Genomic DNA, 18265 nt, shown 5'->3' on the forward strand with positions numbered 1-18265 from the left:
TAATGTGAAAAATCCTCAGTTGGTGCTACATGCTTTTCAGTCATACCGGTTATTGGGGGAAATGAAAACACAACTCCAGAGTATCATAACAGTAAAAAAGATTTGCAAAGGTTTGGCAGAATACTTTCAAAAGAAACAAAATGGTTTGCAAAGACATAAATAATGGTTGTAGTGCTAATTCCTAGCTTAATGTAAATGATTTCTACTGTTTGACCATTGTCAAGATTCATTGTCAAGGTTCATTCAATTTAGCTGAATAATACCTTTCACTTACAGTGTCTTTGATAAATTCTTGTATAGAATTAAAACTCTGTATTTACCTTTGATGATTTCAGCTGCAGTAGGATGAAAGTCAAGGGTATTATATTCAAGGGCTTAATTAACCAGTGTTATTTGTAGAAATGTTCTGCAATATTGTCCAAGATTGAAGGACAATCAATTGTGTACCACTATGTAAATATTAGTTTTGTCATTACAAAACTATGTTTATGTTTTAATAAAGAGCCTTGGCTTGTGGTGTCAGTAAATCCTGAATAATTGCTAAATAACAATGAAATAGGTTGGTTCAGTCTTCTTCCTATATTGCCTAATTTCATATCAAAGCTATTTACATGTATTTTGATACTCTGTCATCTACACATCACTCATCTTTTCATTGCTCACCCCTCTGCTCATCTCCCCTTCACTTACTTTCTTCTCACTCACCCTCTCTTTTATTTAATGTATTTTGTTTACTCCCAGTGAAACTAAAGCAAACAGTGCCTTATACACTCTACCATTACTCTTTCTGTATTGCCTCCCCCCTCAGCCCTTGGCTGTTGACACCCATCACTCACTCTTATTATTATCTGCTTCCAACTCTGTTACTTCTATCATATTCTACTCTCTTTCTCTCTCTCTCTCATTCATTCATTCATTCATTCATTATTTCAGTCACTTTTTCTACCATCATGCTTTTGTACCTTGACCCACTCATCGTAATTCTTCTGTCATCGCTTTCTCTTTTATTTACTTCAGAAATCTTATCTTTCAGTGAATAAATACATCATAGAATACTGAGGACTCACTAATCTAATGGGATACAAGGTAACCTAATAGTGCTGGTGCCACAATGAAATGCACTCAGTAAACTTTACAAAGTTGTTCATGAGAAAGTGGAGTCGATAGTAGTTGCCTTGTTGAAAATGTGACAGCCTCTCTAGTGCTGGTGATTGATTAAATGTACCCAGCACCTTCTGTAAAGTGGTTGGTGGAAGGACATCCAGCCATAGAAATCAAATCAAAAAGAAAATGTAATAATGGTAAACCAACCTATCTTAGACGGTAGTAACTCCCGATAAGAACTGACTTGGACTATGGTGACCCAGCCACCTTATGCAAGCTTGGAAAAAGACATAGAATGATAAAGAAGATTATGTATATAAATCCACAAATTTATTTATTCATGATTTTTGGTATCCACCAAAAGCTATAGTCTTGTAAGGAAACAGATGTACAGACGAAGATTCAGTATTCTCTCTCCATCTTTACCCAGCCACCATCTTTTCCCCTTTCTTTCCCTTGATGTTGCTGAGTCACTTTGGTTGTGGTCTTTCCATTATTCTTTTACAAAGAGTCTCTCCATGTAGGACCATATTCGCAATAGGTAGGATGTTATGGATGTCACATGATGTTGCATGACCAATGCAGTTCATTTCTCACCTACTTTACTAATGAAGAACAATCTAATGACATAATGTTTCAGAAAGGTGGAAGTAGGTTAACAAAGGGATGAAGACGAATGATATAAAAGATCTTTATCTATTCTACTGAGTTACTGTGGCAGGCGCAGCTTATTGTTCTGTGGATTCTATGTGTGCAGTTGAATACTGTGTGTATTTCTCTCTACCATTTTAGAATAGGTACACCATGTCCTTACATGTTGTATGAAAGGACTAAAAGTTTGAAACCTGTTCCTGCATAGAAAAAATCAAATGTAATATGATGATGGTGGTGATAACAACAATGATGGCAGGGGTAGTATTCAATGAATTCTGCTGCCATCCCAATGATATCTGAAAGAAGAATCCTTGACTGGGTTTGTTTGTACAAACGTCATGTATGCTTTATGCAGGTGGCCTTTGATGAATTTCACTTTTACCAATTGGTACTCTTACGTTTGGAATGTAGATATATGATGAGTTTTGTGTTTAATGAAGAGAACTGCTGTTATTGAGTATTCACGATCATCATTATCATCATCATCTTCACCACCACCAGTACCATCACAATCATTACATCCACCACCACTATCATTTCTATTTCTAGGAGGAGGAATGACCCTGCAGAGGGTCTATTAGTGACTCCTACATGATTATGATGACGATGATGACAGCAGTGGTGGCATTGGTGATGGTAGCAGTATCTTTTGCTAACCACCACTATGACAGCGAGCACTTTGTTGATGACTACCAAATCTATAACAAAAACTTCTCTGACAGGGATGACTTCTTTGATGACTATGAAGACAGTTTTTTTATTTTTTATTCATTTTTCATTTAACACATTTTCATGATTTTTCTGTTTTCTCTTTTCATTTTAGGTTCAAATCCGTTTTCAAAATCAATCAGTGTTTACGTCCCATTTCTATGAAAAAACACTCAGAAAAGAAGATGATTCATCAAAACTTGTGCCACCTTACAATTCCTTTGCACCCAGTGGCATTGCTGAGGTAAATAGGTTTCTTCTTCTCCTTCTTTACTATGTCAACATCTGATATACATTACTATATGTGTTTTATTATGCATCACTAACCTAATTCTCATGTTCCAACATACCCAACCGCTTAATAGTTAGGTGCCACAGTGTTTATCATGTTTGTTTGCTTCATTTATTTTCTGCCTTTCCACTAGGTGCTGCAATGTTTATTATGGCTGTTTGTTTCATTAATTCTTTGACATTCCATTATGGTATCTCAAAGACTAATGAAGCTTGTAAGTCCACATTATTTTTATCAATGATTACTAAGCAAAATAAAATATTATTTCTTATATGGTTTTATAAAATTTAGCTTCTTTTTTTTTCTAAAAAAACAAAAATGTAATTTGGTTGTATGCTAAGTGAGCTATAGATCATATAAAAGACAAAATCATTGAGAAGGAAATTGAATTGCAATACAAATATGCCTATATGTAAAAAAAAACAGAGTCAGTTGCACACACAAACAAAAAAATGTTATAGAAATAGATTCAGACAAGCAATTATATAACATCAGAGTTTATTTCACATAGTGATGCCCATAATAGAAAAGCAAAAGTAGATTCAGATTATCATCATCATCATCATCAACATCATAGTTAGGTAACCCTGTTGAAACAAGCTTCACAACTCCTCCTTGGTTCCTGGAGCTATTGACTCTGCACTATCACACTTGTATTTCATTCCCAAATTTCTGATGTTGACATCTGTATAAGACAGCTTGCAACATTTCTCCACAACTCGGCTGAGCTTATCTTTTTCTCTGAAGCACTTTCCAGGAAATTGTACTCTACATTACCTCACTGCTTGTGAAATTCAAATACCGGCCACTTATATTGTTTCACCAGTTGCTGTGGCCATGCTGGGGGCATTACTATAATATGGATAGAAACTTCCTTTTATTAACTTTTCATATTGGGGAAGATATTACTTTTGGCTTATGCCACAGAATTGCAGACCAGTAAACAGTGACACTCCCCACCTGTTTTGATTTTAATATTATGAATTTAGGATAGACTGGTAACATTGGTTGAGTGTTGACCAAACTTTCTAGTGCTGTTTAGTTGTATACTTCTATGTTCTGTGTTTGTATCCCACCAACATCTGAGTTATTTTCCATCACTAAGTACCAGTCAAGTCCTAAAGTTAAGAATCAACATTATTCCTTTAGATGAGTGTTGTTAATGAGAAAATCAGTAGAGTAATAAACAAAATACCATTCAATATTTAGTTACACCTAAGGGGCCACTTAGCTTCAATTCTCCATAGCCACTTGCTGGTCACTTTTTTAAAAGGCTGCAAGCTGACAGAATCATTAGTACACTAGGCAAGATGCTCAGTGGCAATTTGTCCATCTTTACATTCTGAGTTCAAATTCCACTGAAGTCAACTTTACCTTTCATCCTTTTGTGGTCATTAGAATAAGTACTGGTTGAACACAGGGGGTGATGTAATTGTTTGACCCCACCCACCCACCACCAGCACCACCACATTGAAACTACAGGATTTGGGCCAAAATTTGAAACCAATATTTAGTTACACCACTTCATGCTCTCCTTCCAAATTTCACTGGCCAAGATCAATTTTGTCTTGCATCTTGGCTTTTAGAAAAGATACCCTGTATCTTTGTGTGATGTATGAGGTGACTAAAAGGGTGGCATCAGGAAGGCTTTTCAGCTGTAAAAACATTGTCCTGAAAAATGGACCTAAAGATGATAGTAAAATGATGATACATCTCAGTTACACATAAATGAGTACCAATAACATGTAGGGCCAATATAATCAACTGTGTGTGGTCTTGTACCAAAATTATAAATCAGTATTTTAATTTCGAGCTGTGTTGATAATGTTGGCCCAATCAGTTATTTGGAAAATTCATCAGGAAGCTTCTAGTTTTGTTCCATTACATTTTGAGTTCAAATCCTGCTAGGAATCAGCTTTGCCTTTCATCCCACATGAATTTATGTCATGTGCTCACAACGTGCTATGGTTGATCCAATCAATTACAGCCCTCTTGTAATATTATTGATTTCTCATATTAGCTCTGAACCGATATGAGGAATTTTAGTATGGTTAGATTAGGCAGTTAATATCTCTCATTTATTTTTATTTTAGTTATTTATTTTGTATTGCATTTGGTGAACAATAGCATTATTAGTTACAGGTTTCCAGCAAACCAATCACCGGTTCAATGCATTTCTGATAATTAGAGTGACAAGGGATTGTCTAACTCAGCAGAACAACTACCACACAGAACATTTCTATTTGAAAGTACCAGTTTTCTGATTTTTATGCTAGTGTTTACTTTCTTCACCAACATATACCGAGAAAGATTTGCAAAAGCATAACAGATATGCACATCTACAAAGATATATATCAACACACACACACACACACACACACACACACACACACACACACAGAGTCTGGCCAGAGCAAATGTTCTTACATGGCTGCATGGTAGTATATAAGAAATCTCCAAGCCCATCTAACATTACTATAAATGGCCTCACTGTTTCTCTGATATTGATGGTGATCCAATGTTCCTGATTATATCTCAGCTGTTTTCTAACAGATGAATCATACATATAGCTATATATAAATGACATACATAAGATGTCATTTCACATGGATATATATAAATGTATATATATATACATATACATGTATATTGTTGGGGTTGTAGGTCAAAGCAGTTATGTGAGATGCAAAGGAGGAATATACAAATAGACTAGTAACTACGACAACAAATAGATAAATATCTGAATAAACAAGTGAATGGGTAAAATATATGATATATTAAAACATTTGGCAGTTTGAAATCTTAATGATAATATAATTTCAACTGGCTATTCCTGTACAATTTTTGAGTTCGAATTTATCAGTGACTGAACTAGCTGACTTGAGTGAGCTTCTTCAATGTGCAGATTTGTTGCATCCAAAACCTCTCTTTATGTATTTCTTTTCTATGTTTCCCTTTGAATACTATTCTAGGTGATGTGGATGAGGGATAGTGTTCTATTCTTCTGATATGTAACTGTCATTTTGCTTTATCAAATGCTGATGTGAGCACATTGGTATGTTAATTTGTAAATTACTACTACAGCTGGTTGCAGATAGTTTGGTCTGGTTAATTAGCTGCATGATTAAAACCATACCCTCTTCTGAGCCAAAAGAACATGGGCATTCTCTTGTAGTTTCAGTCCTGCTAAGCATTGCTGGGTGCAGTAATACTGTCAGAAGGTGCTGAAACTGAAATCACCTGTCTGACTGTGTAATGTGTCAGGCTGGAGATCCCAACTGCAAGAGAATATCTGACAGTGCAAGCTGTATGAAATATATATATATATATATATATATATATATATATATATATATATATATTGTATAGCTACTGTCAAAGTAAAAGTCTGGGAAGAAATTAATTAATGTTAGTAATAATATTACATAGATAAATCCAAAGGTAAAAGTTTTTTTTGCTATTTTATTTTGTTACAAAATAAAATGCCTCTTATTAACTAGAAGTCACTCTTTAGTTATGCTTTAGTATCATACATGTCTGTGTGAGTCTGTAAAATTTTTGGTGCCTAAACTTCTGAACTATTTTTCTATAAAATTTCATACAGAGAGTAATTTATACTAAATTTTTATTTATTTATGTAACTTGTTATAATTTTAAAATTTATTTAGCTATTTCTGCCATTTATCAAATATTCATATCAAAGCAAATTTTTCTCCCCCTTGCACATGTATTTTAAAAAATCATTTTTAATTCTTTTGAATCTTATTTTTTTCCACTCTAACTGCATTTTTTTTCTATCAGACATGAATGAATTTTTCTAGATATTTATTGGAAATACATCTTATATAAATAGACAGTCATAAATGTGCAGTACAGTATTTAAAATAGCGTGAAATTAAATGACATTGAATACAAAAAAAACTAGTCTGTTGACCATGTTCAAATAAAAAATGCTCTGTGATCAAATGGACTGGTATTGTTTGATATGAAGTTGAATGTAAAAGTATTTTTGTGATGTAGTTGTTAGTTAAAAATAATATTGTAATGACGCTATTATGTTTTGTTTTGCTATTTTCCTTGTTTCCGTTCTTTTGTTTTTACTCTAAGAAGGGTGGTCTCAGCCTATGGCCCTAGTAAGGTCACTCAAACTGAGGAGGTACAATTTAGGTAATTTTCTGTAAGGAACAGATGGACAAAATGGGAGTTCCAGAAGATAGCGGTTCTGAGTTTGTAGAAATTTTAGTCTGCTATTTAGGTGAGTGAGCGATGGTAAGGTAATGAGGAGCAGATACATTGACTGGAAGTGGGTTACAAGGGTTTTCAGTTTGCAACACTGAGCAGGACCCATTGTATTAGCAGTTTTTTTTTGTTTTTATTTTTCTCTTTGCTGCTTTTGCAGATTCCAATGACACTCTATCACCATCCACTTCCATTTTTATGAATTTGAATTGGAAACTTGAGTCATAGTGAAATTTTCATTAGCTGATTAGGTGACCATGCTTGCCCAGGCCCCCCCCCCCCCACTATGGACGCATTGCAGTTATTCTCTTGATAGAGCTTGGTGATCCTGACCATTAATCTTTTAGGATTTCTCCACTCAGCATCAATGTACAAAACACTGTTGGCTCAGTTGAGCTCTTCACAATATGCCATGACTTTGTGTATCCCTGGCAAAGTGACTGAATGGGTGCTTTGCCTTGCTAAAGGGAAGCCTGTAACTATACATGACGTGGTCATCACTCCATGAGGTAATTTCAAAGTACCAACATACCATAATATAAGCAATATTAGGGATTCAACTCATCAATTGACTAAAGACTGTAATATATTGCTGAATGAAATTTTTTAAATTCAGCTGTCACTGTGTCTGATTAGTTCTTAATTAATATAAATCTATTAACATATTTACTTTTAGCTATATAGTGTGAAATTATTTCAATTTCAAATCTCTTCCTTCATTATAACTTCCTGCAGAGAATCTCATGGAATCTTTATATTTGCACACCTGAAAAAGTTGTAATATTCTTGGCAATTCAATGATAATCAATTGATGAGAAGATAAGCTGACTATTTGTTCTTCGTTATCGCACACAGCAAGTGATTACTGTTGAACATGAAGCAATGATGTGACAAATTTTAAGTGCAGTCCCAATTAGTTTTCAGGTGTTCTAATAATCAGAATAAATCTCACATTTAACCTTTACTAATACCCTACACTAATTAAACAACTGCACATTTTATAATTACACATCAGCCTTTAGCTATAGAGGTTTATTCAATAATTGATAGTTCAATATTTCTAGATAATATGTGTGAATTAGTACAATTCATGTTAATGACATTCTCTGCAGGAAACTTCCTGTTCTATCAGTTCAGTTATTTGTGAGGTGAACCATGGTGCCTTAAATTTGTACATGTATTTTTAAAATACTATGTTTAATTATTTTGGAATTTATTTTCCCCAGTGTAACCACTTTCTTTTCTGACATGAACAAATAACTCCATATTTTATAGAAAATATAGCAGAAAAATAAATAGACATATTTGGATAGCCCATAAATTATCCAAAATTTTAAGTTGACATGCATTGAAATATAAATAAATGTAGTAGTAGTAGTAGTAGTAGTAGTAGTAGTAGTGGCAGCAGCAGCAGCAAATTCTTTCATGTTTTGTGTGTATGCGTGTTCTGAGCAAAACATAACCAAGTATTCTGAGAATAGTATTGCACTTAAGCATGATTCATCTGTTGCTGAAAACTCTAAATACACACACACGCACACACACACACATCACTTGTGAATATGGCCTTCCTAGCTAGGACTCTGTTTTCACTGATTGTGTTAGGTGCCCATGTAATTGTGAGCAAATATAGATTCCCTTTCAACCTCAACTTAGCAAAACATTGAAGATGCTTCTGTAGGAGGGAAAGAAAGCTTTGCCACCATTTGACTATATTCATTTACTGCTGAGCTATGGGAAATGACATGTCTTGCCTTAGTCAAGGAAACAACATGAGCATGTACACCCTTCTGATGTGATCATCTCTTCCAAAATCAGCAAGAAGGGGAATCTCTATGGAGAACCGTTTCAAAACCTGCAACTCCTCTATCCCAGTTATGAATTTACATTCATACCAATAATCATTTTGTGCAAGCAACTTATAAGTTAGGGATATCTCATCACATGGCTCAGATGTTATGCAAATATCAATCATTTGCCTTTGCTTATTTCACACTATATTAATTAACTTAATTATCAACAAAATGCTATTAATCAGTTTTTGTTCTTTTCTGATTCTAGGGTCCTTTAATCTATGTCAACTATGGCAGAATTGAAGACTTTCAGTACCTCCATAAAAATCATTCCGTAAACTTCACTGGCTCAGTAGTCATTGCACGCTATGGAAAGATTTTTAGAGGTGATAAGGTAAGTTTCGGATTTATGAAGACAGAACATGTCACCTTTCATTATTCATTTCTAATTCATCTGTCTAATTCAGCACATACATGTTTGAGGAACACCAATAATTTTTCTTATCTCTTATCTAGAACTCCACTTTCTCTTTTGGAAGAAATAATATCTTATAATATATGGATCACATCATAACTATATCTAATTAAATATTAAGAGTTACATTTATGTAGTTGTCATAAAAACTGTAGAATTTTATATTAATGATCTTTATTTTAATGCAACAACACATTTGTGTTTATTTTGGAAGTATTAAGTTTAAAGCTAGCTGTAAGTATTTGACTGGTTACACCTATGTCATAAGTTTGTTTCTCCCCAACTGCTTAGGAAGGTACCATTTTTTTTCAATAACTGCAATAAGATTTTATTTTTGTTTCTATTTAATTTGTTCTCTTGTAGAAAAAGGAGAAAATCTGTACTCTTTTAAGCTAAATAATATGATACGCTGCCCATGTATTGTATATTCATATAGAATTTCCTCTCTGTGTGGATAGTAGTAAGGGTTGATCTATCAAGGTTAAGAGACATGAAAAAACATTGCTATTGCTCAATGAGACTGATAGATTTGGAAGTTTATTAACCCTTCAATAAATTCTCTTCTGTTTATTTCATATGAGATTGAGTTCTTCAAGGTTGTAATTGTAATGAAAGATAGCTACTATTTCTGTACTTCTTGAAAATTCTTTACCCACCTGTCTGCAAAGAAGATGAATTACATCAAACAAAAATTTCAACTGAAAGACTGAAGTTTAGGCTAAAAGAATTCTCAATTTTTGGAAATGAAATACACTCATAATGTAAATGTGCTATTAGACTCAAAAATCAACTGTAGAGAGGTACAGGTGGTAGAGCAAGGAATCAAATAGACAGTAGGATTTAGTTATGTCACCTTATGTTTTGTGTTCTAACACCATTCAGCTTAACTTTGACTGGCCAATAAATTGATAGCCAAACTAAAATTACAAAGAATTATGGAAAGTAAGTCTTCAGTCATCGGTCAAAAATAACTAAATAAAATAACTACAGGTTCAGTGACAACCTAAGCTGCTTTCTTCTCTTTGAAGAGTTCAGTATATTTATCAAGTTTGCCTGTTTATTCAGTCATCAGTTAAAAAAACAAAATGCTCTTTCTCAGACAAAGAAATATATTTTAAGCATTGAATTTCTTTTCTCTTTCGGCATACAAACTGATCCAAACTCACAAAATTTATTCGATAATTTTTGTCGAAACAGATCATCATCATTTTCATTGGACTTCATTTTTTTTTTATCCATTCAGTCAAAATGTCATGTTTTCTCTTTTCTTTTTTACCGTCTCAAGTGGTCTCTTCATGGTTGCTCAACTCATATAGTTTATTGACCTCATGTCTGCTATTCCTATTGGAAAACATTATTTTCTCTTTTAATACCTTGTAGAATAGTAAATGTCACTTAATATAAGTATTTCTTAAGCTGTATGGAACTTCTAAGTCTTTGTGCTTACCTCTGCTTTCTGTGATATGAGAGAAATTTCTCCAACTCTAGATAGAATGCCAATTTATCTATCACTTCTTCACCTACCGTAAATAGATTAAATTTTCTTAATGAGCCTATTTAAAACAAAAACTATTGTACTTCATAAAATGCTACATAGTTACTGCTGCTTTTGTAGTTCTAGATCATCCTCAACAGTCAGATATAAGGCATATTTATGTAGCTGGTTACATGACTAGGTGCAGTCCATAAATCTGGTATTTCAGGTATCCTATGTTTCCATCTAGTGGAGAATGATCTGTAGCCCTCTGTGTGACAATTCAGATAATTAGTCATATTCATAAGAACTATGTACACTATTTATGATAATTATATAAATCATAATAGGAAACTCAGATTTGTGGTTGTATCATTATTCATTAATGTTATCCAAGCAGGATGCAATAAAATTTGTACATCGACTGGTAGTCACCTTAGTTGTCTTGACCATAACCAAGCAAAACTATGACAGTAGCATAACAAGAGTACTATGGACTAGCTGGGTAGTGAGCAGGGTGTTATATTTATTAGAAATAGCTTTCGAGAATTTTATTAAAAACAGAATAATTAGATAATCCATAGAATTTAAGAAGATATTCAAAGCAGACTAAAAATATATAGAAATATAAGATACAAATGCACATAACTGTGAAAATCAATACCAGAAGCCTATGGTAATAAATGTTAGTATAACTTATTGCTTTTTCTTTTCTACTGTCCTGTTTATTTTTGTATGCTAGTAAGTTTTTGTGGTGGCCACATTGGCAGTGGACTTGGTTAGAGCATTACACTTGTTATTTGGTGGCTGTGTATAGTTATACAAGTAATTGAGTACAGAGAAATAAATAAGCTATGCGGACATTCATAGGCAAAAATCAAAGTTCAAGTAATTTCTATATTTCTATGTTTATGTGGCTGTTGAACATTATTATTTTTTTTTGTCTGTGACAAAGCTTTTCAGCCCCTGCAGTGATTTAACCCCATTTTTTGTCAGGCTTTATCTTTTTCTTTCACTTGTTTCAGTCATTTGACTGCAGCCATGCTTGGGTACTGCTTTAAAGGGGTTTTTAGTCGAACAAATTGAACTCAGGACTTTTTTTTAAAGCCTACTACTTATTCTGTCGGTCTCTTTAGCTAAACTGCTAAGTTACAAAGATGTAAGCACACCAACACCAGTTGTCAAGCAGTGGTGGGAGACACACACACATACACACATATATGAGTGAGTGGACAAATGAAAGAAAAGGGCACCAACACATTTAGGAGTTACATGTATTATTTAAAACAGTTTGATTCAATTCCTGAAGGAGTCAGGCTCTCATTAGGGGCCTGCGAATCTTGAAGTAGCATGGAACCATATCAAACTGACATACATATATATATATATATATATATATATATATATATATATATATATATATATATTTATATATATGTATATATAGCATCATCATCATCATCATCATCATTTAACCTCTGTTGTCCATGCTGGTATGGGTTTGAAGGTTTGACCAGGGCTGGCAAGCTGGAAGGCTGCACGAGACTCCAGTCTGATTTGGTATGGTTTCTATGGCTGGATGCCTTTCCTAATGCCAACCACTCTGAGAGTGCAATGGGTGCCTTTACATGCCACTGACACGGGTACCATTTGTGTGACCCCCAGTATCTGCCACAGCTACAGTTTTACTTGGCTTGATGAGTCTTCTTTGCAAGCATGGTATAATGCCAAACATCTCGGTCATTTCTCATTGCCTCCATGAGGCCCAACACTCAAAAGGTGCTTTTCATGTGTCACCAACATCGACCACCTTGCCTCCGTGTGGCTCAACACTCAAACAATGCTTTTCACATGCCACCAGCACAGGTGCCAGTTATGTGACATCAGCATCAGCCACAGTTATGATTTCACTTGGCTTGACAGGTCTTCTCAAGCACAGCATATCGCCAAAGTTCTCATTCACTAATACACACACACACACACACACACACAGGGCCACTCACAGGGCTTTGGTCAACCCAAGCCTATAACAAAAGACACTTGCCTGAGGTGCCATGCAATGAGACTAAACCTGGAACTATGTGATTGGGAAGCAAGCTTCTTACCATGCAGCCACACTTATGCATTAGGAAGGAATCATAATTACATGTGTTTGCCTTTTTCACTTATCTTTTGGTGATCTGAACCAATTAAAAACTTCAAAGATGTGTCTCCAGTATGGAAGAGAACAAAGGGAGGTGGATCTTTATACTAGATAATCCAAATATTGCTTTAAAAGATCAGAACTATGTTTAACACAATGAATTTCTCTTTACTTTTTGACCAACAGTTGTTAGTGTTGGCAGCTAACCTGGTTGAAAGATGGACTGCAAATGTCAAGATTATATTGCTACTGTAAACCATCTCAGTCATTCTACTGTAGCTTTTGGTTTAAACTTGCCATAAATCATACTTATCAAGGAATTGATATGCATTTGTGCATCTGCGATATGTGTATACATGCATGTGCTCATGTATATGAGTGTGTAATCTATACAGATTCAGCTACTCGTATTAAGTGAAACTTATTCATTGTACTCTGACAAGCTATATGAGAAAGTAATGTGAAATATAAAGGCTATCAATAAAACAGGAGGGTGTATAGAGTAGGAGAAAATGTTAGTATACATTCAGCTTGGTTAATGATTTATTGGGTACTGAGAGAGAGAGAGAGAGAGAGAGAGAGAGAGAGAGAGAGATGGTTAAGTGGATTGAAGGAATATGAGGAAGCCAGTGATAGGGGCAGGAGAAGTTACACTGTACTGACTTAAAACCAAGCTATCTCTGTCAGTTGAGTATTCATTCGTACACAGTTGGAATGGATTGATCTTGGCTGCTTCTGTGTGTCCTATGTTTAATGTCTCAGAATGTAGAATCTCAGCAGATGTGTTCCATTTGATTAGGCATTTGATAATCTCTGTTCCAGAGAGTCGTTATCAATCTGAATGACCCTTGTGTGTATATTGTATATTGCAACACACTGTGTAGCACACATAGGTGCCTTACTGTTCTTGTGGTGTGTTTAAGGCAAATGACTATATAGAAAACATATTTGTTAATAATATGTTGTCCTAAGAGCAGTGAGCCGGCAGAACTCTTACTGTGTCAGGCAAAATGCTTAGCGGCATTTCATCCATCTTTATATTTTGAGTTCAAATTCTGCTGAGGTTGACTGTGCCTTTCAGCCTTTTGAGGTCAATGAAATAAGTACCAGTTGAGCACTGGGGTTAATGTAATCAACTTACCCCCTCCCCCAAACTTGTGCCAAAATTTGAAACCAGCAGTACACTGCCCTGCTGTATACAGTGGTGAACAACACCTACTTGTATCATGTATACAGAGTGAAAGATGGCGAGCTAGCAGAATCATTAGCATGTCAGGCAAAACGTTTAGTAGCATTGCATCCATCATTACATTCTGAGTTCAGATGTTGCCGAAGTGGACTTTGCCTTTCATCCTTTGAGCGTCAATATAATAAGTACCAGTTGCGCACTGGGGTTGATGTAATCAACTATCCCCTCCTCCAAATGTCAGACCTTGTGCCTATTTTAGAAAGGACTAGCTATATAGAGTCACAGTCACTTTGGTGGTTCACTAGTGGACTCATCCAATGCTATTTATGAATTTTGGAATGTTACTATGTAGTTGCTCTCCTAAAAGAAATAGCAGCTAGATTTTCCTCAAATCACCTGTTATCATCTTAAAAGAGGAAAGAGACATTAGATAATTCAGTCCCTCAATAAAATACTTTTTTTAATAAGTTGAGTTAGGCATGTCTGGAATGTCTATGACAATAGATCTGACCAATAAGAGTTAACCTGGAGCTAGGCAGTAACCTCTGTAGAGTTATACTGACTGAGCCAGTGAGAACTTAGTAACTTGTCCAAGGACACAATGGCGGAACAGCAAACCCTTGAAATGGAAGGCTATAACTGACACCTGCTGCTGCTGGTAGATTCAGTGGTAGTAGTGGTGGTGGTTGTAGTAGGAGCAGGAGGAGGTGGAGTAGGAGAAAAACCCATTTTAATCCTCCATATTGCATGCAGCAGACAATAATACCAAGTGAAGGAAGAGCTGGCACAATAGTTGCAATTTTTTTTTTTTTTAATTTTTTTTTTTTTAAATTTTTTTTTTTATCAAAGTTTAGATCAGAAATAGGGAGGTTGTGGGTGGTGTGCAGGAGATGAAACATGCTACACTTGATGGACTTTATTAATAACTTTCTGAAAGACATGAAACATCTAACACACAAAGCCTTTTTACTTAACATTTCCTCACTCACTCTTCTATTTCCTCTTGATATATTCAATGTACAATGCTGTTCTTTTATGAAGTGACTTACTGTGTGATTTTAGATTTTATCTAGAAAAAAACATAATAAAAAAGCATGTACTGACCATCTGGCCATTATTTCATTGTCAGGTATCTACAGTTATCTTACAATCATCAGTGAAATGAAGCATTATTGAATTTTTTTTCTGTATTTTAGATGGGTGGGTTAGAGTTGTATAAATTTAGATATATTGATTTCTAACTGGAAGGTACAATCAATAAACTTGTGTTGTTGTTTTTGTTATTTAACCCCAGATTAACTCTGATCATACAGACATTTGATTGCAATTGAGCATAAGCATGCTGTTGTTGAAAAGCTCACATCCCTAACCAAGCAGTTTCAAGTTTTATTCTACAGTGTGGGACCATATGTATGTGTCATATACATACATATGGTTAACCTGGGACACATTCATATGTATGTGTCTCAGGTTAACCTAGGTCTTGTGAATGGAAAATTTGGTAGAGAGCAACTGTGAAGGAGCACCTGCCATAAAATACATACATACATACATACACACATACACTTATATATTACGTCATATGTAAACAAACATAAGTTTGTTTTTGAAGCGCTGAAATGTATTGTAGTACAAGTAGAAAAATATATTTTTTCAACGCACAAGTACTGATAGAACATCATATATAGGATAAAATCTTTACAGAGGATTTTATTGTATATATATGCTAGGAAAGCAGCCAGTAGAGATATGTTTGTTCAGTACAATTCAGCCCTTCCACTCGGTGCCAAAATAGGATACACCAGAAATGAACTTGCACGCATCCAGAGTAAGTGCAGCAGGACAGAAGATAAGGTGACCCGCACCACACACTTCCTAGAAATATTGAAAACCAACGGGTACCCTATATCCATTGTAAATCGGCTTAAGTACCCAAGACGACAAACACACCGAACACACAGAGAACCTGGCAACACATTAAAATACTTCCTTAGAATACCCCCATTTTAGTGAGAAAATAACTACAGCCATCTGAAGAGCTGGATTAGACATACAAGTAGCCCATTCTGGCCCCTCTCTGAGAAGACACTTAGCAAAGAAACAAGCAAGGGACAGCAATCAATGCACACAAGCTAACTGACCCATCCCTGACACAGATTTATGCCCACGGGTAACTATTGTGTATAGAATACAATGTAATAAATGCAACAAGTTCTATGTGGGTAGCACTACAAGACCGTTGCACATTCGCATCAAAGTGCATCTAAACACAAGAGCCTCCTCCCGCAGAAAACATCTAGACAGATGCTGGAACACCAACAAAAGCATAACAGTCACAATTGAGGCCAGTGAAAGAAATTTGGGTAATCTAAGAATTAAGGAAGCTATCCTCGTAGACAGACTAGGGCCCCAAATTAACAACAGGCTGGAGGATGACAATCAATATATTATTTAGCTACATCTGGATGCGTGCGGGTTCATTTTTGATAACATGTTCATGTATTATATAAAAAAAAGGAAAGAAGTAAAAAGAAACTGCACATATAATACATAACTTAGAAGCAGTGCTGCAGATGTGCCAACACACATGAGCTTGAGACATGGCTGCCCTAACACGCTTCTCATGTGGAATTCTGGAAGGAGATTAATGAGACTACTGCAGAGAAACTTCTAGAAAAACAATTTCAGTAACCATTGGCAAACCAATTATAGCAGTGACTTGATCAATTCCTAATGATATCTGAAGAAGGAATTTTTATATTCCGAAATATTATTCTATCAGACTATGGATAATTAAATTATAACAATTATTATAGTCCACTCTGCATTGTTGTGCCATTCAAGACATGTTATATTTTACCTATATATACTGTTCTATCAGTACTTATGCATTGAAAAAATATCTTTCTACTTGTACTATATATATATATATATATATGTGTGTGTGTGTGTGTGTGTGTGTGTGTGTGTTTGTGTGTGTGTGTGTGTGTGTGTGTGTGCATATGTATGTATTGACCAGACTATCAGATGTTATATGCTGCTGGTCACAATACACTTCTAATTCTTTCTTGATTGTGGCCCTCCTTATCCATCTTGGAATAATTCAGTTAACTAAAATGTCTTCCCATCATTATGGAGGCCTTCCAACTCTTTTTTTTCCATCTCTCAACAACTGCACAGGTCCACCTGTTGTCTGTGAACCTTGCAACATGTCCAACCCAGTAAAACTTCTGCTTTTGATATCCTGCAATCATGTCATTCATTCCACTCTGTTCTCGACTTACCTCATTTTAGATATGCTCTTACAACAATGCTCCTAGAATGGCTTTTTTCATGGCCCTTTGTGTCATAGCCTATTGATGTTCTTTATTCTGCCTTATGCTACATTTTCAGACCACATGTATTTTATTTGCATGCAATTAATTTTAAGGCTGACTGCTGAACTATGGGTGTCTAGCTCTGTCAGCATGGTCTACAGCCGAACTGTGGTTTCAGCAATGAGTATAGAACAAATGAAAGAATACAAGTTGCTTCTGCGTCACTGTCATTAACTACAAAACGGCCTTTGGTAATAATGTCATCAATGCAGGGCTGAAAACTCTGGAAATGTAAAGAGCTGGAAGGCAATTCATCAAGCTACTCAGCGATGTGAACTCTGGATGCACCACTAACCCTAACCCTAACCCTGCTACCATTACCAGTAAGTGTTGTTACCAGGAATGGTGTCAAACAAGGAGATACCACCTCTCCAAATTTCTTACTCTCTGAGTGGTTGGCATTAGGAAGGGCATCCAGCTGTAGAAACTCTGCCAAATCAGACTGGAGCCTGGTGTTGCCATCCGGTTTCACCAGTCCTCAGTCAAATCGTCCAACCCATGCTAGCATGGAAAGCGGACGTTAAACGATGATGATGATGATGATGATGATGTCAGGAAACAGTCATCAGAGACATTGACTGGACAGGGGCTGTGAACATCAATGATGAGCTACTAACACACTCTGATGACATCATGCTCACTGCTGAAAAAGAAAACACGCACACATTTGTGTTTGTGTATATATATGTAGATAGGTAAATGTGTATGTGTGCATGTATTTATACACACACACACATACATATATAAGAGACTCTCTTCAAGCGTTTCTTATATTCCATAGTATTTACCCTTAATAATGAATTCACAATTCAAAATA

General features: G+C 35.3%; 1 protein-coding gene across 9 annotated transcripts in view; it reads left to right on the forward strand.

Annotated features, from left to right (window-relative positions):
- The window catches only part of LOC106867954 (N-acetylated-alpha-linked acidic dipeptidase 2), a 670339-nt gene that overhangs the window by 544517 nt on the left and 107557 nt on the right, over window positions 1-18265 (forward strand). For all 9 annotated transcript variants that reach the window (XM_089365978.1, XM_089365976.1, XM_089365974.1 and 6 more), the window contains 2 exons: window positions 2582-2710; window positions 9059-9184. In XM_089365978.1, coding sequence (XP_089222104.1) covers window positions 2582-2710; window positions 9059-9184 — 255 coding nt within the window. The remainder of the gene's footprint in view (window positions 1-2581; window positions 2711-9058; window positions 9185-18265) is intronic.

The sequence above is a fragment of the Octopus bimaculoides genome, chromosome 18 (assembly GCF_046866305.1).
Source record: "Octopus bimaculoides isolate indiv1 chromosome 18, ASM4686630v1, whole genome shotgun sequence".
Classification (NCBI taxonomy): domain Eukaryota; kingdom Metazoa; phylum Mollusca; class Cephalopoda; order Octopoda; family Octopodidae; genus Octopus; species Octopus bimaculoides.